Below are 27,140 nucleotides of genomic sequence, written 5' to 3' on the forward strand. Positions count from 1 at the left end.
AATGTAATCTCGGGCGGGTACCCGCAAGCCCACCCGAAAATCCCTGCCTTAGTAGATGTACACAAAAGTAAGTAAGAATTATAAAAAAGAATGATAAAAACTGTTCCAAATTGACCATGGTTAAGAAATGGTTATGAAGGCCGATCCTGAAGTACCGTCTAAGTTGCCAAAGATTTCTTTGACCATGAACATGATTGAATAAACAATGTGTGTTGCATTCTTATAACTTGGCTTTAGCAACTCCATCTTTGCTGTTTAATAGCTTGCTGTTTATTAGCTTGAGGTTTGAAAATATGCCAAACATTTTGGGCCAATCTACATGGTAATAGTAAGTTCATCCATAAGATAGCCAGGGGGCTGTCCTTTAACATCATTGCTACATACAGGGGTTGGTAACTTGATCTCACATGACAAAATCTCACCTGTGCCTTAAGTGTGATATGATAATATAACTGGGCCAGTAATTTTTACAGATTGATCAATATCTTTTTAGAACTACCAGACTGGGATACCTACATTCACTAAAGAATGTCTTGACTTTCAAGCAATTAATACACATCTCTTTGCACAGATAACATTTGTAACATAGCACTCATCTTAACTCATTGGGCTATTGCAATCGAAATCCATACAACCCCTATGGACCTTAATTTCCACACAGAGAGTGTGAATTTCAGATGTGCTTAACTGAATGAGTGACTCCATTTGAAATCTACACCCACCCCCCACCCCCCATATGGAAGATTGAGGTCACATCTTTCATGGGGTGTATGGATTTCAAATGGAATAGCCCATTACTGTTTATGTCAATCTAAATTTCGAACCATGAAAGTGAAAGTTTCCATGGATATTGGATAATCATTAAAAACAAACAAATAAAGCAAACAAAAATAAATTACTAAGCCTATTATGTGGAACAAACACATAGGCATATTGCACCCAGTTGTTTACAACAACTTTACATTAAAACAAGTCCCATATTTGTTCCATTTACCACCCATGCTCCTATAAGCACCCACCAAGTGACTTCACTACACACAAGCCTCCATGGATCCAAATACATAATGGTCCATTGGTCCTCCATCATTATGTACAGGATCCAACCACACATGTATCAAAGGTGGAACCACCTGCACATAAAATCCATATTTTTGGGCCATTTTCTAACTCTATGCAATTATGTAAACAACATAAAAAATAAGCACCCTCCCAAAATGATTAAGTGCCCTAGGCAGTTAATGGAACAAATACGGTATAATATTTTACAAAAGGTTAAAAGAAAAAGCAAGAAATTAGCTAACTAATAAATGAAGAGTTGTTCAGTGCATGATACATATGTACATTTATTTACCTTGTATAATCTTGTCTGCATGAAGTATGAATTCATTTCATTCCACCAATGCTTGCCTATTTTGATCCAAGTATGTAACAAGCCTAGCAATGTGGACATGCATTTGGTACTGTAAATCATGCCATGAATCGGAGGCATGTTGCTGGTCATCTGATAGGGAACGAAGCGGTTGAGATGGCAACCTGGGGGCGTGATAGATTTTTGTGATTTTTTTCTTTGCCAGAAATCGTCTGTGAGTTGGGTATGACTAACAGATGTTATGTGTGTAATTTAGTCAATAATTTTTTTATAGAAATTCCATAAATCAAAAGAAACATAGAGAAAACAAGTCTGTATTAAATTCCGGTGCAAAATTTGGATGACACACCCTTAATTTTCGTAAAAAATAAGTTGACAAGATTTCATACACAGAACTAATAGGCGATTCATGTGAATTCCAGTGAAGAAATATATGACAAATTCTAGCTGATGATATCACATGCAACTCCTCTCAATGGGGGCATGCTCATTTTTACAGCAATTTTTCTTGGTGTATGCATGCATTGCTCAAAATAACTTAAAATCATCAAGGGTCATTGGGCCCTTGAAATCTATGGGCCCTCATCAAATTTCATGGGCCCAAACTCAATTCTAAAATATTAATGTTACACTGATCCACATTTGCAACTTTGCAATGCAGGTGTAGCTATTGGTTTATGTTGAAATCCACATGAGTTAATCTTGCTGACTTTGGAGACAAAATTTCATGGGCCCTGCAGGCTCGTAGTAATTGTTACTGGCATCTGGTCCAAGGGTCCACCTTATTTTGAGCACTGCATGCATGTATACCACATCCTACACCATCCCTTCCACACCCCTGCTTGCCATGAAATCAACTCATACTGTTAGTAATACAGAGTATAACTTATTAAATCTCTATCATATAATTGTATACAAATCTATCTAATGCACCTAAAGTGCCATGTTGTGTTATCGTTTGCCTTTCTTAGATTTGCCTTTCTTCTTCCTCATTTCTTCTTCTTTTTCTTTTCTCATGTCTTCCAAGTCTTCCATCATTCCAAGACGAGTACTGTCATAAAATAACAAAAGTCAAATATCATCACGTTTAAATAAATGTATCCATAATCAGATGTGCATTTTTGATATATTGTGTGTTTCATACTTTATAGCTGCCAATTAGCGTGGAAATTATATGTCTTCCAATATGCAAATATGCTTTAGTTGACATGAATTCTGTAATCTCATAAGTCGAACACTACATGGAGAAACATCCATATTGCCTGCATACTCATTAATATTTATGATTATAACACAGGCAGGTAATATTTCCTTATACCTATGTACTCCCCACATACGTGTACACACATTTGCATAAAGCAATGCATGCGATATCTGAAGATGGATGGGTAGCATGGCAACACTGATTAAAATCAAGCAATTTATTACTTTTCAGTAAAATTACTAAACTAAAATCCTTCACCAAATTTTACCTACAAGTAAAAAGATATAGAATTAATGCTTATTTTATGTTAATTTAATTGTTTGTCTCAAAGCTCGTCAGAAATTTAAAATGGTTTTATTTGCTTTATTTTTTTCAATAATTTTTACCATAGAGGCAATGTGTAGGTCAACTGGTTTGAAGTAAATCCGGTTGTATTTTGGAGATGTGAAAAGAGACAAGCTGCTTTTACTGAATTGAAACACTTGAAAACAAAATGATGGGGCTTTGTAAACAGGCATTCATAGTTTTTCCATTTTGGTAGGATCCATGTACCGTAACCACCCGGGTATAAGCCCACCTTCAGGTATAAGCCCACCCCCTATTTTTCAAAACATTCTGGGAACAAGGGTGCACTCGGCTATAAGCCCAGTACTAAATTTTGGTCAAGTTTAAAAATCAAATCAATGCTTTTCTCTCACATTTAAGAATAAATATAAAAAACATCAGTTGATAATTAACATTCCACACTTAAAATTTTAAGAAATTGACATAGATGATAGAAATTACTGGTACATTGGGCATTATACAAATTGGGATGATCTTTCTTATTTCTAAATTCAAGTACTAGCCCCTCCCCGGTTATAAGCCCACCCCCATTTTTGAAGCGAAATCTACCATCTAGGGGGGTGGGCTTATACCCGAGTGGTTACGGTAATAGAAAATCAAATTTAAAACAGGAAATGTGCATGATTTTATTAATACGCCCAGGAGCTTTGAGAAAATTAAATTAATATGGCCTCAAGGATAAAAATGGTTAGGCTTCATGGAATACGGCACCAGAACGTAAATATTTTCCCAAATTTTGTGAACAAACAGGGGTTACTAAACAGTATGCAACACTCCTCCATGCTGGTGGCAAGTAACTTTGTAGTCCAGTGGGTAACACTGAGCTAAATGTCTTTGCCAATAATATTTCTTTGTGCACATTCTTTCTTGTTATCCATTACCTGTGACCTGTTAAATTTGATTCAAGTTATAATTTGAATTAGTCCTACCTTCTAGCCTCTTCTCTTTGTACATCCTTATAGCTAGCATCCATGAATCGTAAAGCATAATCACTTTCATAACCATACCTGCAAAGAAATTATCAAGAGACTGGGTCAGTCATCATTACAAATTGTTTGAAATCATACATTTTGAAGAAATAAAAATGGTAATTTACAGATTGTGGTTTGCAATTCTTGCCTTATCGCATTTGAAAGGATCATCATGGTGTAAGTTACAAACTCTTCAATAAACAATATATATATATATATATATATATATATATGTAGAGAGAGAGAGAGAGTCTTATCTCACTTTAATATACTATGTTTCATTTATACAAAGGGCAGTGAGAGCACCATCGATAAAGAGAAGGGATTTCCTAACATTGGGCATTCCCCCTCCCCAAATGGGAATTTCCACGATTTTCTCATTTGAGGGGGAGGGGGAAGCTATATCAACTTCAAACAGGACTGCAGAGTCTCCCTTATTCTGCTGAAACACGAGGTTTATATCTCAAGCATGTAGCAATGTCTATTCACTAATACTGAAACAACGGATCCAAACAGGCCAAGAGGATATATCAAATAAAGGTACAGGCATACATTGGGAGCAAATATGACAGTTCACACCTTCTCAACTGATTACAGCAATGGGCTATTCTAGTTGCAATCCATACAGGCCCTACAGAAGCCACTGCCTTAATCTCCCACACAGGGGGTGTAGATTTCAATTAGGGATTCAATCATGTTTCACCGTTGTTCATCACCGTTTAACAACGACGCGGCCGCGTCGTCTGCGTGGTTTACTTAAACCACGCAGACGCGCCGGACGCGAGTTGTTAAACGGTGATGAACTACTGTGAATCATGATTGAATCCCTTTCAACAACGAAAAGAAGCTAAATATCATATAATTCACGATTATTTTACGAGGAATGTCAGTTAATCATTGCCACTCAGCCTTACAGAAACTTCGATGATTTCTCTTTTGATATCAGCAATAAAACTACAGAATAAAACGGCAATGTTTAGCCGCTACCTGAAAAATGCTGAATTCAACTTGTAAGCTGGCATACGCACAAAGGTTCCAGGCATGACAAATTTTACGCGCTCTCGCAGTAATGCGTAGTCTCGCTGCTTCACAGATACGCTACAGTAAAAGTGTGGGTTCATCACGGTTTAACAACGGTTGGCTCCTGTACAAAGGTATAGGAAGAGTTGTTGAAATAGAGTTAACAGTTCGGGTAACCCCATTTAAAATCCACACACCCTATCTGGAAGATCAATGTCATGTCGTTCATAAGGATGTATGGATTTCAACTGGAACATCCCAATTTAGTGAGTTTGGTTACTCAATGATGATGGCCTTCAGGATTACATCACATTTGACAAACCCCTGACAGCAGCAGATCAAAGTGACATTCTTTTCCTCGATCTTTATCTTCAAGTCTATTTCTCTCTTTTCTTTCCACATAGGTCAGCATGCTTATATAGGCATTTTAGCCTGGCTTGAGCATTTTGATTGAGCCTGGTCCGGATCCCGTCAGGACCCAAGTGTGTCTCTAGAGGAGTAACTGTTCAAACAAACAAACAAAGTATTGCTCAAACTTACTTGGATTTATCATAACCAAATATTTCCTTAATATAAGAAGACACACTTCCGCCTTCTTCCTCTAGTGGTGTATCATCGATGAACCCATCATCTTCATAGTCACTGTCTTCATCATCGCTGAGAAGACGACCAAACTTGGCTTTCATACGAGGAAGTGGTGGAGCTAAAAAAAGCACAAAAGGTAAACTTTCAATGTTCGAAACACTATTACATATGATATTCTGTTCAATTTATTTAACCAATTACTTACAAGTTTTCAATTTCATCAGCATTTTTTGGCTGTCAATTCATTTGTATTGTAATTTTAATTCCCCCAACCTCAAAAAACTGGATACACCAAGATGATCCTTTATTAATGTTTTGATGAATCCAAGTGTGTGAAAATATTGGATCCAAACATAATAATGATAAAATTGGATGCTTTACGTCCAATATTTATTGGTCTTGCTATGAGTTTTAAAATATTGGACTCGACTGCGTCTCGTCCAATATTTTAAAACTCATAGCTCGACCAAAAAATATGGGTGCAATCGATCCAATTTTATATCAAAATTGGTCATTTCTACATTCCATTAATTACTTCAAGATTTTGGAATAATGATCTCTTTTAAATTGAGATTAAAATCAAATTATATGAATGTGCCATGTGGAACATTTTGCCATATAAAAAACATTTAAAAATACAAATTTGGATCATAAACAGACAGGCCTCAAACTAAGGCAGGGTCTCAGGGCATATGCCCTTAACAATATGGAAAGGCCCCTGGATTTCTTGGGAGGGCCTCAACCTTCTTGTACACAACATAACTATCAACTTCATAAGAAAGACCTGGAGGACCTGCAAAAGTGTTGGCGTAGAACTTCAAGATAAAATCACTTCAAAATTTGTTCCCATGATGTATTTCTTTAAGGTGGGTCAGAAGCGAGCATGACCTAGCAGTGTTTGCACTCAAATATTGAGACAAATAAAGCTGACACACAAGAGGAATGGCATGGGTTCTATAAAGCATCTAACAAGGCTTGATATAAGGGGTGACATTTCCGACCCATGTGCATGATTTTGTTCTGGAGGGTGAAGATGTCAAAAATTTTGTTTTGGCCAAACACTTCACGGCCTATGGAAATATAAATGCGGTTATTGGCTTCCCTTCCTCAGCTCATTTCCTATAAGATCAATGTATTAATATTTAGCAGTACACTGCAGTGTTTAAGTTAAATGGATAAAACTGGACAAATATGTCTCCTGCCATCCTACTCGCCTGAAAAGTAAAAGGATTGGGGAACAAACCTGGTCTCTTCTTTGCAACTGGTCTTCTGAAATCTGAATCTGATGACCTAGGTCTATCCCTGTCCATATGAGATGCATGAGGCCTCTCCCTATCGCCAGATGACACTGGCTTCCTTCTATCTTTATCCATTTGAACTGGACCTTTCTTGCCAGCCATCTTGTCGGGTTTCTTTGAAGTTTGTGGTTCGCTGCGAGAGGTCTTTGACGCTTTATTGGTACCTTTGTTGGTATACTCTGTAATCCTACTTTGTGTGGCATTCTTTGATGTCGATGTCGGTTGAGGGCGGCGTTCCTGAGAGCTACTTTTGTTTTTATACTCTGTACTCCTACTTTGTGCGGCACTCTTTGGTTTTGAAGTCGGCTGAGGGCGCTCCTGAGAGAATTTAGATTTGTACTTCTCAACAACTTCAACTTCCTTAACTTTTCCATTTCCAATAGCAGGCTTTTTATTTGGAGTTCTTTGCAAGCTGCTAGATTGGCCAGATTCTGTTTTTGAATTCTTAGCTTTATACTTCTCGGCAGCTTCTTTCAAATGCCCGTTTCCAATTGTAACATGTTTATCTTTTCTATCTCTATGATTTTTATTAAATGAGGAATTGATCTTGTTAGTCCTATATCCATCATCTTGTTGTTTTGTTACAGAGGGCGACGGTGCTGATTGGCCACCACCTTTCTGTCGCTCAGCAGCTATTCTCATAATTTCATCAAAACTTATTGGCCCCTTTGGTAGAGCAGGACCTTTCTTTTTTGGTTTGTGCATCTTTTCTCTACTTTCTTCTATTTCATCATCTGAGCTATCTGAGCTATCTGAGCTATCTCTGTTTTTCTTCGCTGCTTTTGCCACCTTGTCCATAAAATGTTGATGTCTGCTCTCATGTTCCTCATCCTCATATTGATTGGACCCATGTTTGCTGCCACGACTTTTACTCTGGTGTTCTTCATCATGATGTCTGCTGCTACTGCTTCCTTTGTCATCGCGAGATCTGTAATAATAGTGATTCGGACAAAAAGATTTGTGGTCAATAATGTCCTTTCTTGACCCAATATCTGCTATAATATATGATTGGCTTTTGTCTGACAGAATAAGCAACTTGACTATGACCCTGGCATGCTTGTACAATGAATTATTATGATTATAAACATTGTCCAATTCCTCCCTCTGACAGGCATATAAGTAGCAACATATACATTTGTACACTGCAACTACCACAGCTTGTCTGTACTAGGCTTCTTATCGTTTCATTTTACTTAGGCGACATGTTGCCAAAACTGACATCAAATCTTTGTCGACAAACAAGTGAAAAATATTGTCTTTATAAAGCTTCCGAAATTTAGCACTTAATGCGTTTATTCACCCTTTGAAGAGTCATTTTGACAAGATTGTGAAGCTCTTGCTTGGTATTTTTTACTACTTTTTACTAGCAGCTACTAGTCGTGCATGATTTATTATTGATAACTATTATGTCGACAGTGATAGTCTCTTATCAACTGTCGGAAAAATCTCAAATAATCTCATTGGTGATTTTGGCAACAGTAGGTCTGTCGATAACAAGCCTAGTCTCTGTACTGTGTGTATAGTACCATGGATGCTCACTCTGAAATTTCTATACAGTATTCATAAAGGGTTGGGATTAAAAAGCAGTCAAGTTAGCTCAATTGATAAGGTGTTCGACTATGGTGCGAGAGGTTGCGGGTTCAAACCCTGGTGGTGGTTTATTACACTCTCATGGAAAAATTGAGTTAGCTTCGAATTCCCCTGGACAAGGACCTTACTGCTACATGTTTGTCTTGTTATAAACCGTACAAACTCTGGGAGCTGATCTTGGCTGCAAAGGTCAATTGTGGAATGTCTAGGTGTATGCTTCTAAGCTGCAAAGCCCTTGAGTTGTTGTTAAATGGTTTATGGAATGATATGGGGCTGAATAGTGGTCAGCGACAACATGCAAAGTGTGCTGCGGCTTGTGGATCAATGCATTGTGCCGGTGCATAGTGCACTCTAAATCACTGCACTTTAAAAAAATATTTACCTTTGAGATTCTTTAGAAGAGGTTTTACTTTTGCTGCTAGAATCTACTTTGCTTTTGCTTTTCTTCCCTGCTTGTGCGGCTGCAGCTGCACGTAGCTTCAACAGTTCTTGCTTCTTACGCTCTTCCTCTGCGGCTGTTTGTGGGGGTAAAATGAAAACAAAAAAAATAAGTTTTTAGGATCAATACTGTTATTCAATAGATTTACTCACGATTCAATAAGCCTGTGAAACATCCAAGGTTTGGAAGTTGCTACAGCATGTTATAGTACATACATTTTAAGTCGCTGGTAACCTGTATTTCAAAAAAGGGTGTAGTTTTGAATTGATGTGATGAGATTCAATTTTATTCAATATCTATGGTGACCGATGGATCGTTCTACGGTTGTGTGATTTACATTACCATCCAATATAAATACAGTCCGAGAAGGCATTGAATTGAGACAAATAGCATGCATGTGAAATGTTCCAAAGGTTAATGATCGAGATGAATAGAACGTACATGTATAAAACTTTATAATGCGTGTAGGGGTGCGTACATGGTGGCATGTCATAAGTTGGGTATGCAAAAAGGGTGGAGGGATTACACTTTTCTTAAAATTGCGATACAAATTTGATTGGCTTTCCGTAACCCCATATCCTAAAGCAGTGACTGATACCTCATTTTAAGCCTAATTTCATACTCTTTCAGTCTACTGAAGCATATAATTATACATCATTCAGTAAAAAAATCACATCAGTTGAAATGAAAAATGCCAGGGGTGGAGGAGCAGGCGGATGTGGAGCAGGCGGATGCGGAGTGTGCAATAGAGCCTATGTGAAAATTCACATGTCAGCATGTCAAAACTACTGGTTACTTTTTCAAATCTAGTGAGGGTATGATGTATTGACAGCTCTGAATGCTGAATTTGTACAACTAAAACAATTACTGACTACTTAAGGTGGTACTACACCCCCTGATAAATTTTGTGACTAATTTTGCATTTTTCTCAAATAAGTAACTCCACACTGGTAACAAAAGTTATATGTAGGCCTATATTATATAGGGGCACGGAATCCACTTACTTCACTGAAATTTCAGTGATTCAAGACAAGGGGTTCATTATATGTTAAGAAATGAGGTACATTCTAGCGGTACCTCTTTTCTTATCATAAATAACGTACCGCTTGTCTTGAGTCACTGAAATTCCAGTGTAGTAACTGGATTCCTTACCCCTATAATATACATAACTTTTGTTACCAGTGTGATATTATTTTTTGAGAAAAATGCAAAAATACTCACAAATTTATCAAGGGGTGTAGTACCACCTTAAAGGGATATATGTTCCATTTTTTTCATTTTTAATGAAACCATAGTTGAATTTCAGTATTTTTAGCAATATGCTAATGTACATTTCTCTTCTTGATATTCATTTCCTCAAATAGAATAACCATCTCGCTAATTACTCGTAAAAAGGTCATTGACCTCCACAACGTAATTAACATACGTACAATTATTTTAAATAGTTCATTTCAAGCATTAATGTATTGAGAATATATCCTCCAAATCTGATGACATTCTTGCATAAAATAAACATTTTACAGTCATTTTTGTAATTGAGGTCCGATTTGAGAAAAATGCATTTGAAAATTGAGATTTACATAGACGCCTGTGTATTAATTAATTAGTAATTAAGCATTATCTCAAAAATTAAGCATGTGCTAAGGTTAAAAGTGGTGGTAATTGTTAGAGGTTGTCAATATATACAACATATCAAAAAATACATTTTTTGTCATTTTTGACCATGTAATGGAAATTGTACCCAACTTATGACATGCGACCACATATTAATGGCATTTACAATATTTTCTCATGTTCTCGATTAGAGGTAATAAATAGTTATATTAAATGAAATGAAATCATGAACTTAAATAGTCTTCATCCAATTGTCTATACTAAAAGTATCTGAGTTTGTCGCGAATGTTATTAATTGTTAAGCCAATTTTTGAGAGGGAGAAGACCGAAAGGCAAAGCAGTTTGCCAAATAACTCAATGACTCGCCTGGTAGTAGCCACAAGAATATAATATCTGAACCCACCCTTTAGTCCTAAGACAGAGAGAAGGAAAAGAAAGCCTAATGGAAGATTTTGAAGAAAATAAATAGTTCAGTGTCCAAGAAAATGTAATTTTGTAAAGTATTTTACACAACAAACAATATTTTCTTTCTGAATTGGCCGTATTTTTACATATGTAAGAAAATCAATCGCATTATCACTCTAGCGTAAGTTGGGGCCCTATTGGACTCATTGGAACCTTCTGCGACTGTCAAGCAAGGGTGAAAATAAGAAATGATGAACCAGGGGCTCCTTTTTACACAAAATGGCCCCTGGTTCACTTCATTCAACATGGAACCAGGGGCCACTTAATCAACAAGGGGCCAATATTTGTTCTGAATAAGTTCATCATGCATTAATGGCTATGGAATTGAATTTTTGGATGTAGTGACCAGGGGCCAGTTTCTGAAGAAAAGTGTCCCCTGGTCAGCTTAAATTTAGATGGGACCAGGGGCCATTTCAGGGTTTCTGGGGGCTAAACGGCTCCCGTCTCCCACTTATTTACACCCTTGCTGTCAAGGTAAAATGAATTTATTATAATATTAACTCTATTCTATGACCACAAATTACTCCAACAGCATAAATCACCTAATAATACCATGATGTAATAGACCTTTTCAAATCAAGATCAGAAAAGATTGGAAAACCGCAGTATTTATTCAGTAAGCTAGGGGGTCATATTGGTGCACAATGAATCAAGCGGAATCATGTACCCTTTTGAGTGAAAATACAACATATTTAGCCAAAATCAACATGAGTCATCACAGAGAAATATTTTCTAAAGGTATTGAACTAACACTTCCACTATTTGGCACTTCACAATGTGACAGTAAAGAAAAATGCAAATTATGCTTGTCGTCTGCAGCATATTTGATTTGGTCTTCATGTGGTCTTCGCAATATAAATATCAATCTCTTGCACAAGCCATACCCACTACAAATCACCTTATTTACATAAGATGTTTGGTTTTGAGTTATTCAAAACTTTGAAATAACTAGTTCCCCTATTAAAAGCCCTACAATATTGCTATCCCAATCAAAATACAGAGTTTTAAGTAAATGCATTAGACAAGAGCTCACATGGACAGCTGTTTCTTTCAGCCATGATACCCTAAACTGGACTATGATTGATTGAAAGTGCTGGGAAACCATTAATAAGACACATTCAATTGCCTGTTGCAGTACCTATGTGTATGTAAGCGACCCTACATGAGGAAACACTATAACATTAATTGAATAAAATGTCCAATTTTATCTGTATGAGATAACTTGAAGCATACCTTCCATAAATGCAAAAAATCAAATTATTTTTTAGATAATATCATGATCTAGCAAATCACTAGTGGCGACTTTTTAATTTGGCTGTGTTTACACAATTTACACATTAATTACCTTTCTCTTTTCTCTCTTGTTCTTTTTGCCGCAACCTTGCTCTAACTGCACTGGAACTTACAGACGGTGCTTTCTTAGGAGGAGGTAGCTTTGTATCATAACGTTTGTTTTCAGCACACTACAAGTAAAGACACAGAATGAAAGAAATTGATATCATATTAATATTAATATTGGCATCTTAATTTAGCGTAGTCTTTACAATCATACAATCATCCGGTCACCCACCCACCCACCCAATGGGTAGTTACAATGTAAGTGTCAACACTCAGAATATCAAAAAACACTTATGCTGAATGAAGATGCCTATATTCTAGTTCATAAGTTACTAGTATATGACTTTATGTTTGAAATTTGGCACTTGTATTCTTCATGCAGTCATTAACTCTAACCGTGCCCATGGCTTTTTGCTATCGGAAGGGAAAGTACAAACGAAAAAGGTGAGAAGATGAACAAAGAAGTCACTTGGTACACCCAGGATTTGAACTTCTGACCCCTCGCATGCCATGCAGAAGATCACCGACCTGTAGCCACAGGGGTTTCAATGGCCCAGCCAGTGATTCCCCCTTATATATGACTTAGGCTGATTGCATCATCCCATCGTATGGAATGCATGCATGCACAGTGGTTTTCATAGTGAGCTTAGCGAGACCAAAATTTCCATTGTATAATAAACCGTCTTGTTCAGACAGTTATTCAAAATCTCGGATTCTCAAACTCTTCATTTTTGCAGGGTATACATCACAATGGTGTAGAAAACATAATTTTGAAAAATATTGAGGGCATTCTTCTCGGCAAATGTTACCATGGCTTTAAAGCCTTAACCTATTAAACAGGACCAAGTACTACAAAATACTACTTGAAACAATGTATATGTGCTGTTCATGCGTGCATTCCATGTGGTGTGATGACGCAATCGCCGTGGCAAGGTGTCGCCGACCCAGTGCTTGGCATGTGAGGGGTCTCGGGTTCAAACCCACCCAGAGCAAACAACTTCTTTCTTTGTTTCTCTCTTTATTCCTTCCTTCTTTCCCTTCCCGTCGCAAAAAAGCCCTGAGGGGGTTAGGGTTAGGTTACCACTATCGAAACTCAGTATAGGCTCAATTAATCCTAACAGGACCAAGTACTACAAAATACTACTTGATAATATATGCGCTGTTCGTGCGTTCCTCCCACGTGGTGTGATGACGCAATCACCCTAAGTGATATATAGGCATGGTTTTGCTGGCCAGCGAAGCCCAAGACCCGTGGCAAGGTGTCGCCGACCCAGTGCTTGGCATGCGAGGGGTCTCGGGTTCGAATCCCACCCAGAGCAAACAACTTCTTTGTTTTCTCTCTTTATTCCTTCCTTCTTTCCCTTCCCGTCGCAAAAAAGCCCTGAGGGGGTTAGGGTTAATGTACGATCTTTTTAAATTTTTAGATTTTTCTTTTTTCTTCTAAAATGATATAAATACACTTCATTATGACATTGGGAATTTGCAAAGAAACAACATCATAAACTTCACCTCTATCACTCGAATATCTCGCACTATTTAGATCAGGACGGGGAGTTAGGCCAAAAAAAAATATTGTTGTGTTGCCCTCAAGTGGAAAAATGGGAAAGTTGGGTCGGGGGGTCGGTTTTTTTTTTTTTTTTTTTTTTTTTTTTTTTTTAACCTTCAGATTTTAAAAATCCCTCAAATATTAAATAATGCTTCTTCAATTAGGGACATTTGTCAATTTTGACTTCTGGATACGTGTTAGACATCAATTAAAGACTAGTCTTTCAATATAATATCAATTTTAAGTGAAAAACATTGATTTTTTGAACAAATCTGTAAAAATCATCATTCCAAAAAACAAAAAAACAAAAAAATTGCGACCCTGATTTTTTATGTTTTAGGACAGGACGGTTGAGGGCAACACAACAATTTTTTTTTTTTTTTTAGTCTTCATTAGCCAGTTTTGTTACGCCCTCCACATGTGGATAGCGTAACTAAACTGGCTTCGTAGGAAACTACGATTCGCGATCTTTCCGACATAATATCATAATCTAAAATTTATAAATATGTCGGACCAACAGAAAATCATCCCGTTTTACTACAAATAGGGCGAATTGGCCAGTTTGCTCATAGATTTAAGTTTTTAAAAAATACAGGTATATTCTGAAAAAAGATCGTACATTAAGGTTTTAAGTTAAATAGTCACCATTTTAAACAAAACAATTTCCATTTACTATGTGAAATATCTTGCTTGAAAATGTTATGATCTCCCCTAATGGATGAGTTTTCCAAAACATACATTGTATAAACTATAAATAACTATGTCAACTCAATGTCTGTACAGTGTCACAAGCCCGAGGGGTCACTCCAATTGTGGCCTGTACACCATCCGCGATAATAAAAACGTGTAAAAAGGGTAGTTTTTCGTGGGTAGGCACGATATGCGCGTATCGTGTTTAGGGTGTCAAAAACATGACAAATTGGAAAAAAGGGTAGCAAAATTGCAATTGCTAATACGCGGAAATGAAATTTAGGGTATGAAATTTGATGCAAGGAACAAAATCCCGGCGCATGTTACCTGTTTAGGGTATCGTTTTAGCCAATCTTTAAATCCTTGTTTAGGGTGCTTTTCTAAAGTTGATTATCGCGGATGTATGTATACGGGCCACCCACAATGGGAGTGATACATTAAAATTAAAAAGTTAAAAATTTCCCCCTAGTAGCTTATCTCCTGATAGTCATATAACGACCAAATGATAAATGACGACTATCATGGAAGACTGAGTTCCGCAGTCTACTAGTAGCTACTATTCCATATGGCATGAAAACTTTGAAATGTATGACGCAAGATTTAATATGAAATAAATACTCTATTATACATGTACATGACATGTACTGTACATGTGCAACTTGTACAACTTCCATATAGACAAATAGTCCGAATAATCTTTTAAAGCTTACCTCTTTTTTAGCACGTTCTTTGTTTTCTTTCGCAATTCTCATCAATTCCTTGAAATCCATCTTCGACTCTCTCAGTTCCTGGATTTCTTTCAAACTAACACTCCATCATATCACACACCAGGAACAAGCATGTAATATTAGTTTTTTTACAAAAATATCAACCAGTCAGTTCCTGTTTTTTTAACAACATGCACAAAAGTGCTTACATGGATTTTAATTTCGGTCAAAGGTCAGGGTTGAACAGCTGATTGGCACCTTATATGGTCATTTTCGATAATCCGAAACATTCCGATATTCTAACTTCGTTTGTAAACTTCCGTTCCCAGGATTCCTGGGTAATCTTTAAAAAGAGGCGCGTCAAGATGGCGGATACTTCCCTGGAAAGTAAGAAAAAATTCGTACAAATCAACTCGATATATATGTATTTCTGGCGAATATATATTTCGATCGGAACCGTTTAAAATTAATTAAATTTCTAAGTAACTAAGATCTTCCATGCGAGTCAAAATAGTGCTTTGCATACATGAAATATGACGGGTTACATACGTGGCAAAATTTTACGCCGTGATTAAAGAGCAGAATTCTGCAGTCATGACAGTGCACTGTGTGCAGTGTCATTGACCATTGTTGACTTGAGCTGAGGAGCTGTAAACAGAACTGTATGTGTACATATGTGACATGTGCAGGCAGGCGCAAGCTAAAAAAAAATAGAAATCAATTACATAGTTTCAAAATTGAAAATGGAATTATTTTATTTGGGAATTTGGACGGTAGTCGCCGGTACTAGTATGGCTAGTCTACGCGCCGGTAGTTCTCCACGCCACGTAAACTCATGAACTTCATTTCAACTTGTAATTGTATGGCTCAAATTTCGGACCGCTCGCCATTAAGTTTCTTGACTTCCTTATTTTGAATTTGTTGATGTTTTTTAATGATCCCCGATTTCCGGTGGTGCGGTGCACGCGGTGGATTATTTTATTTTTAGTTTAGCTGTGTCACATGTATATGACGCTTGTGGGAACCAGCCAAACTTAACTTTAGAATTGTAGAGTGATTTGATTAAAAATTGAGCAAAATTTGACCTTTCTAGGCTAGTTGACCAAACAATTATGTGCGTAATTATATGATAAAACTAAAAGACAGTCTAAAGTAATTATATGAATTATGATAATGACAATCAGTGTTAGAAATAAGAGAAAAAACCAGATTGTCCACCGGCCACCGGACAACCTATATCCAGGCTGGACACATCACACTACCGTTAGGTACGTTCATAAAATTTTGAAGTTCAATATTTTTAGCTGAAAGTTCTTTCATTTGAAAGAGAATCAAATTACCTAAACAATAAGGGGTCAATCATGTTTCTAGTGCATATACTTTTGAAGTTACAGACAAAAATAGTGTCACCAAATTGTCCAAAATTTTGTGTGTGAAATTGTGACAGCAGGCACATGTACAATGTACACTACTGTATGTGACCCCAGATGACCTCCTATTCTTTACTGTAAGAAAGCTGTTTTGATGGTCTTGATTTGCACACAAATTGCTTTTTGCGCTTTAACGAAGCGTCCACTTGGTGGAACATGGATTGCACTATGTGATAGCTTATGAATCCATTATTATGCCAGTACCAACATAAGTCAACATCACTTAGGTTTTGGTTGTCAAAATTAATTTTTAGTAATTTTTTCCATTGAGCACCACAGTAAAGCCATTTTTTTTTTTTACAGGCACATTCTACTTCCCTATGGACTAATAGCGCCACCTATAGTGTGTGATGTGAGCCTGGCTACTACCGTGTGATGTGTCCAGTTCGTCGCCGAACTCGCATATAACATGGAGAGCTTAGCATAACGGCCTGCCTATTTACGCTTCCTGAAAACACTCTTGCACATAACATACAAAACCACAAATTCACTAACTTCAACTTGCACTACCGACACCATGAAAAATATTTTAATTATTACCGATCCTTCAGAATACTTGCAAATATTGGCAGTTTCATAAAATCCTGCTGCTGAAAATCGTAAATTCCACAATCTTCTGTCAGATCCAGGTCAGTAATCACAGGTGGGCTGAATCTACCAGCGTGACAAGACCAGAGATAATAAAAAGGATGAGAGCTGGCCACGCCGCACAAATAGCTAGCCTGATTGGCAAGCGTCGTCGCTGGCCAGATCTTCTACGGTCGTGTATGATGAGTAGAGACCATAGAGCCCTATATAGGGCTCTGTGGAAGAAACGGTTCCTAATTTTAAAGCCATAGATAATATATTCATTTATACGAGAACCATATTTTTGTACCAATCACAGAACAGAATTTCACTTAACTCACAGCTGTCAATCATTCTTGTGAAACGTAAGCTCCGCCTAGTATCAAGGTCTTCTTCTGCGCATTGGTTGTGCGCATTAGCTAGCCTCCAGCACAAATCCTGTGCACACGATCAGGTTGGATGGGCGGTTTACGCCTGGTTTACACAACAGGAACTGCGATGCATCCTAAACTGGATCGCTTCCGTGTATTCGCATTGCATGGTGGGTAATCGCCTGCCAATTTGCGTAGCTCCACGTTCACAACAGTTTAAAATCAACACAGGTAAATCCATATAAAAATTAACATGGACACAAAATTGACATAGCTTATGTAATTCAAATAATAAAATAATAAAATGTAATATTATCATGATAGATGCACGCTTTATTAAAACTTGAAAAGATTATTAAGTCCAATAATTTGTTTGTGTTAGCTTGCACGGGTCACAAAATGGCGACCCATCACGCATTTTCTGCATGTGCCGACATTAGTAACTCATAGTGACTGTCCTCAAACTAGCGCCAGTGTGTCTCAGGCCTGATAACTAACCCCAGGTAATTTTATGCAGAAAGTTTTCTTGCGAACAGCTGCAGGTGACAATTAAACAATGAACACGGCTTGTTTATGTACATGCGTGGGGAGGCTTGTACGTCAGCTGACGTGTTTTGGACATGTTCCGGCGTAAAAAAGTGTCGTTTTTCTTCATGAAAAATACCAGCGATGACCAGTTTTTTGTGGGCTATTTGATTTACAGGTATGTCGGTTCGTCATAGGGTAGAAATGATAGCTGTACAATTTGTATAATAACATACAGTTTAACATAGGCCTAAACATTTATGGGCACAAATCGACCTTCCGTATTATGCACAAGTATGTGGAAGTGGCAGGCATACGGACAACCTAGCAAGACTTTTTGGTTGTCCGCCACAATTTTTGGTTGTCCGTTCTTTTTACCATTTGTTTCCAGTGTTCTCATCATATTTGAGCCATGGTCGGCCCTCTTGCCATTTTGGAAGAAATTTCATTTGACGCCTGGTTTTGTCGTATATCGTGTCAGCTTCTCTTTTTTTAGAAGCACTAGAACTAGATCTATCACTCGTGCCGGCCGCACCGCCGCCGAAGAACGCATGGAGTGAAGGCTGCTTCGCCATTTTGCAACAACACAAGCACCAAGTAGCGCACGTGTCTATTTCACCATGGAAATGATTTCCCTCAATAATTATGCTCGTTTACAACGTCAAAGTTCGCACCAGACTGAAACAAAAATACAACAGCATGTACATAGATTCAAACCAAGCGACCAATTTTCCTCTATGACAGTATAATAATTATAGCGGCAGTAAATAAACCACAAAAAATCTCCTTAATTGATTTTGTTTTTTAAATTGTTGTTGTTTATCATAATACATGTAATAATATTAATAACGATCTATATTTTGTGTGTGTAAATTTTTGGTTGTCCGCCGGATAACAGGCGACCTCATTTTGGTTATCCGACGCTCATTTTGGTTAATTTGGACAACCGGATTACCACTATTTCGAACGCTGATGACAATATGTACAACACTTTTGTGTTTTGATGTTTTGGGAGACTGAGCTTGAGGGATCCCAAACAACGGGTGACGGATCCTATTCTTGACTAGACTCTCTCTCTCTCTCTCTCTCTCTCTGTGTCAGGTGGCGCTGTGTAGCGCTGCTGTGGTCTTCACAAGAGTACGCCATCTCACTCGATCCGATGCCAAGTGTGTTGCACCTTGCATTCCCTGGTTAGAAACCAGCTGCACGTCATTAGTCCAAGATGTTGGTGGACGTCCTCTTCCTCGTTAGCCTTCCATGGCCCCTTGCAAAATCTGTTTTTCTACACCTCCATGTTTCCTGACAATATGGCCAAAGTACTTCAGCTTTCTCTCCATTATGCCGCTTCTGATGGTTAGACTTGTACCAATCTTGTCAAGGATCCAGGAATTTGTTCTCCTGTCTTTCCATGTCACTCGTATAAGCCTCCTGTAACACCACATCTCAAAAGCATCTACTCTTTTCCTATCATTCTTGGTCATAGCCCAAGACTCGCATCCATAAGTGGCAATGGAAAACACAGTTGCACGAAGTAGGCTAGACTAGACTAGAGGTGTAATATTCCTTCAACAATTCCCTAGTACGGAATGGTCTTGTACGTTGTCCAGAGACAACGTATATTAAGTTCCTTGTACTAGGAATTTGGCAATTGCCGGTTCGCCTAAGATATGACGGGGTATGTCTACTTGAAAACAGCCAAAGACGAATCTCTGTTGTTTCGGCCAATTCAGAGTCTATCTTGTTTACATTTCAGAACATGACTAACTACACCAGTTCAGTAGTAAGCAAATTAATTGTCCTAACTTTTAGATAGTACATTTTTGGGCAATGCAAATGCATTTTTTTCATCTAAATGTGACAAAACCACAGTGCAATGAAAAAAAACAATAATTTTTTTGGCAATATTTAAAAAAAATGTGGAAAAAGCAATTTTTAAAGCTATGCGTGTGGGTAGGTTTTAACAATTTTTGGATGGCACTGCACTAGTATGTTCACATGTTACCTCTGCATTGAACCATGTCAAAGAACAGGGATAAAGATCTGGATCGTAATTCTATAGAATATTCATATCATGCTGCTACGCGCACAGGTCTGTAAGATTAGTATCTTTGAAAAGAGTGGGAAAAGGACACTTTTTAAAGCTATGCGCGGATTGCGCGCAGGAAGTTGAGTGAGACAAGGGTTTTTTTTGCTGTATACAGGATTAACTACCATATAGGTTAAACAATTTTTGGATATATCGCACTGCACTAGTACGTTCACACAGTACCTCTGCATTGAATGTCAAAGAACAGCCCGGATAAAGATCTGGATCGTAATTCTATAGAATATTCATATCATGCTGATAACTCGCACCTGTAAGATTAGTATCTTTTAAAAGAGTGCATTGTATTCAATCTATGAATGCAGACGAATGCAATCTGCTTGTAGTGCAGGGCGATATATTCAAAAATTGTTTTAACCCATTGCTATGGTAGTTCATCATGTTACATCTTGTACATGTATGTATGTATGTAGGCATAGGTTTATTTAGTACTTATCATGTACAATGCACATATCAAATCTGTGTGTTGGAGCCATGCTGTGAATAAAACTGATCATGATGTTCTCCTGTATGTTTTATTGATGTATTTTAGACTCTGCCGAGGCTTTGATGAGTCTTCGCAGTTCAGGGAAGAACAGGCCATCACCAATGAAGCAAATAAAGCAGGAACCATCCGATGAACCCCCAGTACATGTGTCTAGGAGGGGTGTGGTAAGTTATTATGAATTTATGTATTTATTTATTTTTGTTGTTGATAGTTGCAGAGGTCGAGCAAGAGCTCTAGCCTGTTCTTTGATGTTACTGTTCTACAACCTTCTTGCATTAAAAAAAGAAAATTAAATACGTTCGTACACACATTAACCAGGGTGTTATTGTTTTGATTTATTTGTAAAATTGACAAAAGCGTGCAGTTATCTTAAATTTTCAGCAGGTCAGCGGGAAGATTCTCTATTTTTTTGCACAGTATATTAAGTACCGTATAGACATCATGCCATGATACCAGTCCAAAATGATGCACACATCATGCACAGGGTCAGCTTTGCCTGGTTAAAACAGGGGGTCCAGTGGAAGCTATTTTGGCCCCTTAAGGGGGTACTACACCCCTGGCCAATGTTGTGCCTATTTTGGAATTTGTCTCAAATATTATAGCGCATTGGTGACAAGTAAGATATGTATATTATAGGGGCAAGGACTACAACTACTGCACTGAAAATTCGAGCATAAATAGGGGATTAAGGGGGTACTACACCCCTGGCCAATTTTTTTTATTTTTGCATTTTTCTCTCAAAAAGTATATACATTGGTGACAAGTAAGATATGTACATTATAGGGGCAAGGACTACAACTACTGCACTGAAAATTCAGGAACTCAAGGCAAGTAGTTATTGATTTATTGATCAAATATTGGTTTTCCCTCATTTTTGACTGTAACTCCACAACTGTTGTCTGTGCTGAAATAAAATTTCCAGTGTAGTAGTTGTAGTCCTTGCCCCTATAATATACATATCTTACTTGTCACCAATGCACTATAATTTTTGAGAAAAATGCAAAAATCGGCACAAAATTGGGCAGGGGTGTAGTACCCCCTTAACTGCCCCTTAGTCTGAAAACAAGGGGTCCAACCCTGAAAACAAAGGGTCCAAAACTACAAAATCTTTAAAAAAGTGACAAAATAATAAATAAATCTTTACTTTCCATTCATCTTTGATTCTTTAATTTTTTTTGGTTGATTTATTTTTATTTTATATTATATTTTTATTTTCCTTTCCTTGAGTGTTTGTTTGTATTTATTTTAATCAAATTGCCTCTTGTCTACTGCTCGCTGGCCAATAATAAATATTACAAATTTATACTGCCCTCAACGTTTTAAAATGTTTTGTATAAAAACACACTTCAACAATATTTTTTTAATGTTTTCAAAATGTTATTGTAAAATATTTTTTGCAAACATTTTTTGCCAAATATTTTGTCAACACTTAGCAGTAGGTTATCAGCAAATGTTTTTGAATATTATGAAAATGTTTCCTTAAATATAACCTGACATTTAAACATTTTCTGGCAAACTTTTTAATATTTTTTGTTTGCTGGGTATAGTGGGTAGTCCATAATTCACCATTTTAAGGGTTCAGTTGCTTGGAAAACTACTATGCATAAGCATAATGCAATTTGGGAAACATTTGAGACTAGCTTATGCCGGGAGTTCATGAAAGTTTTGAAAGGCTAAATGACCGGGCATTATGATGAACAGCAAATTAGTGTCGCTAGGTTTGTATTTTCAGATAAACAACAAGGGCTCGGATATCAAGATTTGCATAGTATTTTTTCTGGGACATGAGAGCACATCCGATAAATATCAAATTGCATTTTGGATACGAGGGATGTATTTGGGGAAAAAATGCACCTTCAATACTAAAGGTCATTTTTAAATGATCGTCGGCTTTCTCTCCCAGCTACATACACTTTAACTTCATTAAGTTTACTTCGAGGACTGTTAAATATCAAAAATTTTAAAAAATATCAAATTTTAAAATTTGCCATAAAATTTGTATTATATATCATAAATTTCAAAAAATTAAAATTATTGATATCAGAATATTCCTCATATTCAGAATGCCATTCGATATGTCTGATGTGTTCTCATGTCCCAGAAAAAATAACTGTGCAAACGTTGCTATCCGAGCCCTTAACATTGTTAAATTGGGAGATTTTTTATTTCTACACTCGGGCTGCGATTTATATGCGTCCAATTGAGATTTTTTTGGACCCCTAACTTCCCCCTGGATTTAGAGATTCAGTGCATCCGTATTACCTTATTTTCAAAATTTTGCATCCAGGATGCAAAAACGTGATCCCTGATCGTGCAAAAATTAGATTATCTTTGTCTCTGATACCCACTGTATTTGACTTCGGTGTCATATATTTATCCTATTATGTTCCTAAATTATTCCTATGTATTTTATATTTTTGCAAGAGCTGGCTTGAAGAGCTTGGTTTATAGCTATAAAAATAGTCATATTGTTATTTTCTTTGAAATTGCCATTGCAGCCTCCTAGAATTCGCAAAAGGAATCGCCTTATCTTCAACGATGATGAAGTCACTCAATGTCTCCTAAACGCACTCCTAGTAAGAAATCCAAGGCTGCAGCATCAAGTTCTGTGAGTAGTAACCAATCGCTGTATTATCACTGTCTCTGAATTACACTCTACCGACACACACAATGTCTATCCATGTTTAGGGGCAAATTTCAAACCAATTCCTCACTTATGGTGTTTTTATATTGTCTATCCTTGTTTAGGGGTAATTTCCAAACATATTCCTCGCTTAGGGTGTTTTTATTTGAGTAAAATCCTTGTTTAGGGTTAGTTTGACAAATTTTTGACATCCTAGCTTAGGGTCATTTTTGAAAGTTAATTCACACGGATGCTTATAACTTTTATACATGAGTGCCCCCCCCCCCTCCGGGTATTTTAGAGGGTCAGCAGCTGCACTCATATAGACAGAATTAAAGCAAATTTTGTAAACTAATTGTTAAATGATCTTGGTTTCCATTCTTCAGCCATCTCGAGCACGTCAGGCGTCATCAGCACCAAGACACCAGACACCTAGCAAGCAGCCTGCACCATCACATCGTCCTAGCCCAGGAAGGTTGAGCTCACAGATTTTAAGTACACCTGCGAAGAAGGCTGCTCAGAGGCTTGGTGTACGACTAAAGAACCTCCTCAAACTGCCTAAAGCCTATAAATGGTGCATGTATGAATGGTTCTACTCAGATCTAGACAAGTAAGTTTCCTCCCCATGAATTTGTGAGATTAGTGTTGATACTCTTCTGTACAGTACAAACAATCCTCCAAATTAAGGGCACGGTGGCTCAGTGGTTACGGCCTTGGACTCATAATCCGAGAGCCTGCTCGGCGTGCGTGGGTTCGATTCCCGTCCCACCACCATGTTGCGCCCTTGGGCAAGGCGCTTTGCCTCGCTTGCCTCACCCCACCCAGGTGCAATGGGAAGCTGTCAAGGGTAGTCACAGTCGTTGTACTGATGGACCCTGCGCCACTTGTAGGCTGCAAGCATGGTTCCGACATATTCTAATGACGGCGGAATAAATGTAAAGCGCTTTGAAGCTGTTTACGGCATAAAGCGCTATATAAATATCTACATTTATCTTATTTTTAAATTGACAAGACATGAGTCGGTCGGGTGAAGACAAGGCACTAGCAAACAATTTTTTTGCCTAACAAGATGCACATGAACAAATTTGTCATCCAAAAGACAAGTTGTGTGTAAATGGGCCTGGCCTGTGTGCTCATTGGATCCTTCAGACAGGTCCAGGCACAGGAACAATGCCTTCCCCTTTGTCGATGTATGTAGTCACCATAAATTGCTGCTGGACTGACTTTGTATTGGGAAAAAACTGTTCAGGGTCAAGATGAAGGGGAAGGGAAATTGCAGGTAGTTTTGCAGGATTTCCTTTCCAGTTTGGGCTTTTGGGCTTGATTAAGAACCTGATTCGGTTGACCAATCATGGCCCATCTATGTGATGACCTGATTCAGTTGACCAATCAGGGCCCATCTATGTGATGACCTGATTCAGTTGACCAATCAGGGCCTAATTATGTGCTATATGGTGTGAGATAATCAAGATAAGGGCTATTATTAATCATGTTCTGCAATTGTTGAATATGAATTTATTCTTTTTTGATTTACTTCCAATGTTTTCTTGTTTCTCTTTCAGATCACTATTTGGTGGTGAAAATGATTTCCTAATATGCTTGAGGGAATCCTTTCCACAGTTGAAATGTAGAAAGCTTACACGTGTTGAATGGTGTATGATTAGGAGATTAATGGGAAAGCCAAGAAGGTAAGGTATTGCATATTGAAACTAACAAAATAATATTTTACTGCCTTTTAGAAACCTGCTTGTTTTGCTTAAGTATGGTTTCACTGATCGGCGCTCTTGACTTTGTTCCACATGAATAAGTTGTTTCTGACAAATGTATGTACTGTATTAACTGAATTTTGCTGATGCAAATGAATGTGCTATTAGATTTTAATCAGGCTGATTCTAATGATTCTATTTGTACAGCTGGAAAGGATTTTTGAACCAGAGCAAAATCTTGGCCAGTCCCCTACACATCTCAAACACATCAATTTCAGACCAGAGCCTGTTGGTGTCCCCTTCCATCAGAGATTTTGTCCTTCGTAAATTATGGGAAACAAAATGACATTTTAGTAGAGTTTTAGTAAATTTCACCACTTCATAAAGGGGTTTTTCATATTTATTGAGGCCAGATTGCTTCCACTGACAATGTGTGTCTCTCCCTCCATCTGATCCTGTCTGGTTCAGGAACTGAAATATTTCCAAGAATGATGACACCCGGCCCATTCACAAATTTAGAGACGAACTCCTAATTGATTTAAACAATTTATGTCTTATTTTTGTTGTCAAAAACAATTAGGTGCTCACCCGCCTTCTTTGCTGAAGAGAGGGCAGCCTTGGAGGCTAAAAGACAGAAGATACGGTTGTTACAGCAACGCAAATCCAGCGAGTTGGATTCAAGTGAACTCAAGGACTTACCGGAAGAGATTCCTATGCCGTTGGTGATAGGAAGTAAAGTTTCAGGTAAGCAATGGATATTGATTTTACTTTAAATAATACTTTTTATGTGACCAATCAAAACTGCATCAGTCTTTTATTTCATTCATAATTGGTGCAGATTATCTTACCATTATAAACCCAATGCTATGATGATGGGTATGTGGCATATGGTAATATTTTGGTCTCTGAACCTGATATTTTGACTTATTGATGTACAGTCATGTATTGCTTTGTCGAAAACTTGGCGACATCTGATCTTAAGATTTGACGATTGTCAACAATGTAAATTCTACTCGACAACAAACCTAATTATCATGAACTTGCTATTGTGTGAACACATTCATGTTTTACTCTGACCAATGATTATTTACCACATATGAGATACACCTCATCATGATATTTGTAATCTATCATACTGAAACTCCTCTTTACTGATGTGTTTACTTTGTCCAGCTCGTTTACGAGGTGATGAAAGGAATAGAGCCGATGGGATATTTACAGGGCAGATTGATGCTGTAGATCCTATCAATAATACCTACAGGGTTACCTTTGATAGGCCTGGCTTTGGTACCCATTCAATACCAGACACAGAGGTGTTGGTAAGTACCCATGAAATTCCATCCTTGGTAATTTTAGTAGTCTACAATAATATACAAATATATACTGCCATGAGAGGTTCTGGTTAAAAATTTTAGTCTACAATAATAGCATATGTAATCGCCAGTTACATGTAATCCGATTACCACTCTGTCAACTAGTACACACTTTTAAGTCTTCAACCACCGTACACGTAATTGAAATGAAATTTGCCACACAAAGTCTACCACATTCCAAAAGATGTTTATCATGTGTGATCCAGTTTCTGTGTAACATGTCACTGGCAAATACATGAAAGCATGTGCTAGACCTGATTTAGATACCCAGTCAGTGTCATGAGTTGTAGGCAAACTTAACTCCCATCCCACCCAAAAGATGTTAAATGGTCCTCAACAGTATATCATTGGCCAAGGGCAAAGTTCACCAAGACTCATTTAATAAGACAATGGGTAGGGTACCTACACCCAGTTCACACTGGCAGTGAATATGGGCTAATTATAATTCACCTCAGAATCTGAAAGAGCATTAGGTTAATCATATCAGTGTAGTCACCACATACTTTCATGCCTTAGCCTTTCTGATATGAATATTGAGAGTTATTCCATCTGCATATTGTTTTAGAATTAAAGGATTTTCATGATACTACATGTGTGACAATGCTTCTATTCATTTATACATCTCTTTTCATTTTTGTCTTCAATTATAGGGTCATGAGGCAGTAGATACAATGCCCCTCACATCCTTTCTTCTCAAACACAGACCCAGACCTACTTTGTTTACACCGCCAAGGTAAGTTACAATTAGGCTGCCCTTTCCCCAAGAAAATTCG

The 27,140-nt window shown here is 37.5% G+C and overlaps 2 protein-coding genes across 2 annotated transcripts in view; one reads left to right on the plus strand and one right to left on the minus strand.

Annotated features, from left to right (window-relative positions):
* Positions 1–507: 507 nt before the first annotated feature.
* On the minus strand, positions 508–15,380 carry LOC140154951 (uncharacterized). The gene is made up of 7 exons (XM_072177614.1): positions 15,185–15,380; positions 12,246–12,363; positions 8,765–8,897; positions 6,738–7,720; positions 5,450–5,612; positions 3,848–3,925; positions 508–2,420 (listed from the first exon to the last, which is right to left on the minus strand). Exons 1-7 carry the CDS (start codon positions 15,242–15,244, stop codon positions 2,321–2,323), a joined length of 1,635 nt encoding a protein of 544 aa, XP_072033715.1. The 5' UTR covers positions 15,245–15,380; the 3' UTR covers positions 508–2,320.
* Positions 15,381–15,493: 113 nt separating this feature from the next.
* Positions 15,494–27,140, plus strand: part of LOC140154952 (protein lin-9 homolog) — a 31,679-nt gene continuing 20,032 nt past the window's right edge. Inside the window, 9 exon segments of the mRNA XM_072177615.1 lie at positions 15,494–15,568; positions 20,711–20,829; positions 23,164–23,209; positions 23,212–23,273; positions 23,675–23,898; positions 24,851–24,976; positions 25,575–25,738; positions 26,168–26,313; positions 27,018–27,100. Of these exon segments, the coding sequence (XP_072033716.1) occupies positions 15,547–15,568; positions 20,711–20,829; positions 23,164–23,209; positions 23,212–23,273; positions 23,675–23,898; positions 24,851–24,976; positions 25,575–25,738; positions 26,168–26,313; positions 27,018–27,100 (992 nt within the window). The 5' untranslated portion in view covers positions 15,494–15,546.

This window comes from Amphiura filiformis, chromosome 6 (assembly GCF_039555335.1).
Source record: "Amphiura filiformis chromosome 6, Afil_fr2py, whole genome shotgun sequence".
NCBI classification, from domain to species: Eukaryota; Metazoa; Echinodermata; class Ophiuroidea; order Amphilepidida; family Amphiuridae; genus Amphiura; species Amphiura filiformis.

What these genes read in the sequence shown, in the direction of transcription:
- LOC140154951 (XM_072177614.1), bottom strand. Translation starts at nt 15,244, where the DNA reads ATGGATTTCAAGGAATTGATGAGAATTGCGAAAGAAAACAAAGAACGT. An exon ending in AAGAACGTGCTAAAAAAGAG is followed by an intron (nt 12,364 to 15,184) that starts GTAAGCTTTAAA and finishes CTTTACTTGTAG; the next exon opens with TGTGCTGAAAACAAACGTTA. An exon ending in ACAAGAGAGAAAAGAGAAAG is followed by an intron (nt 8,898 to 12,245) that starts GTAATTAATGTG and finishes CCCCACAAACAG; the next exon opens with CCGCAGAGGAAGAGCGTAAG.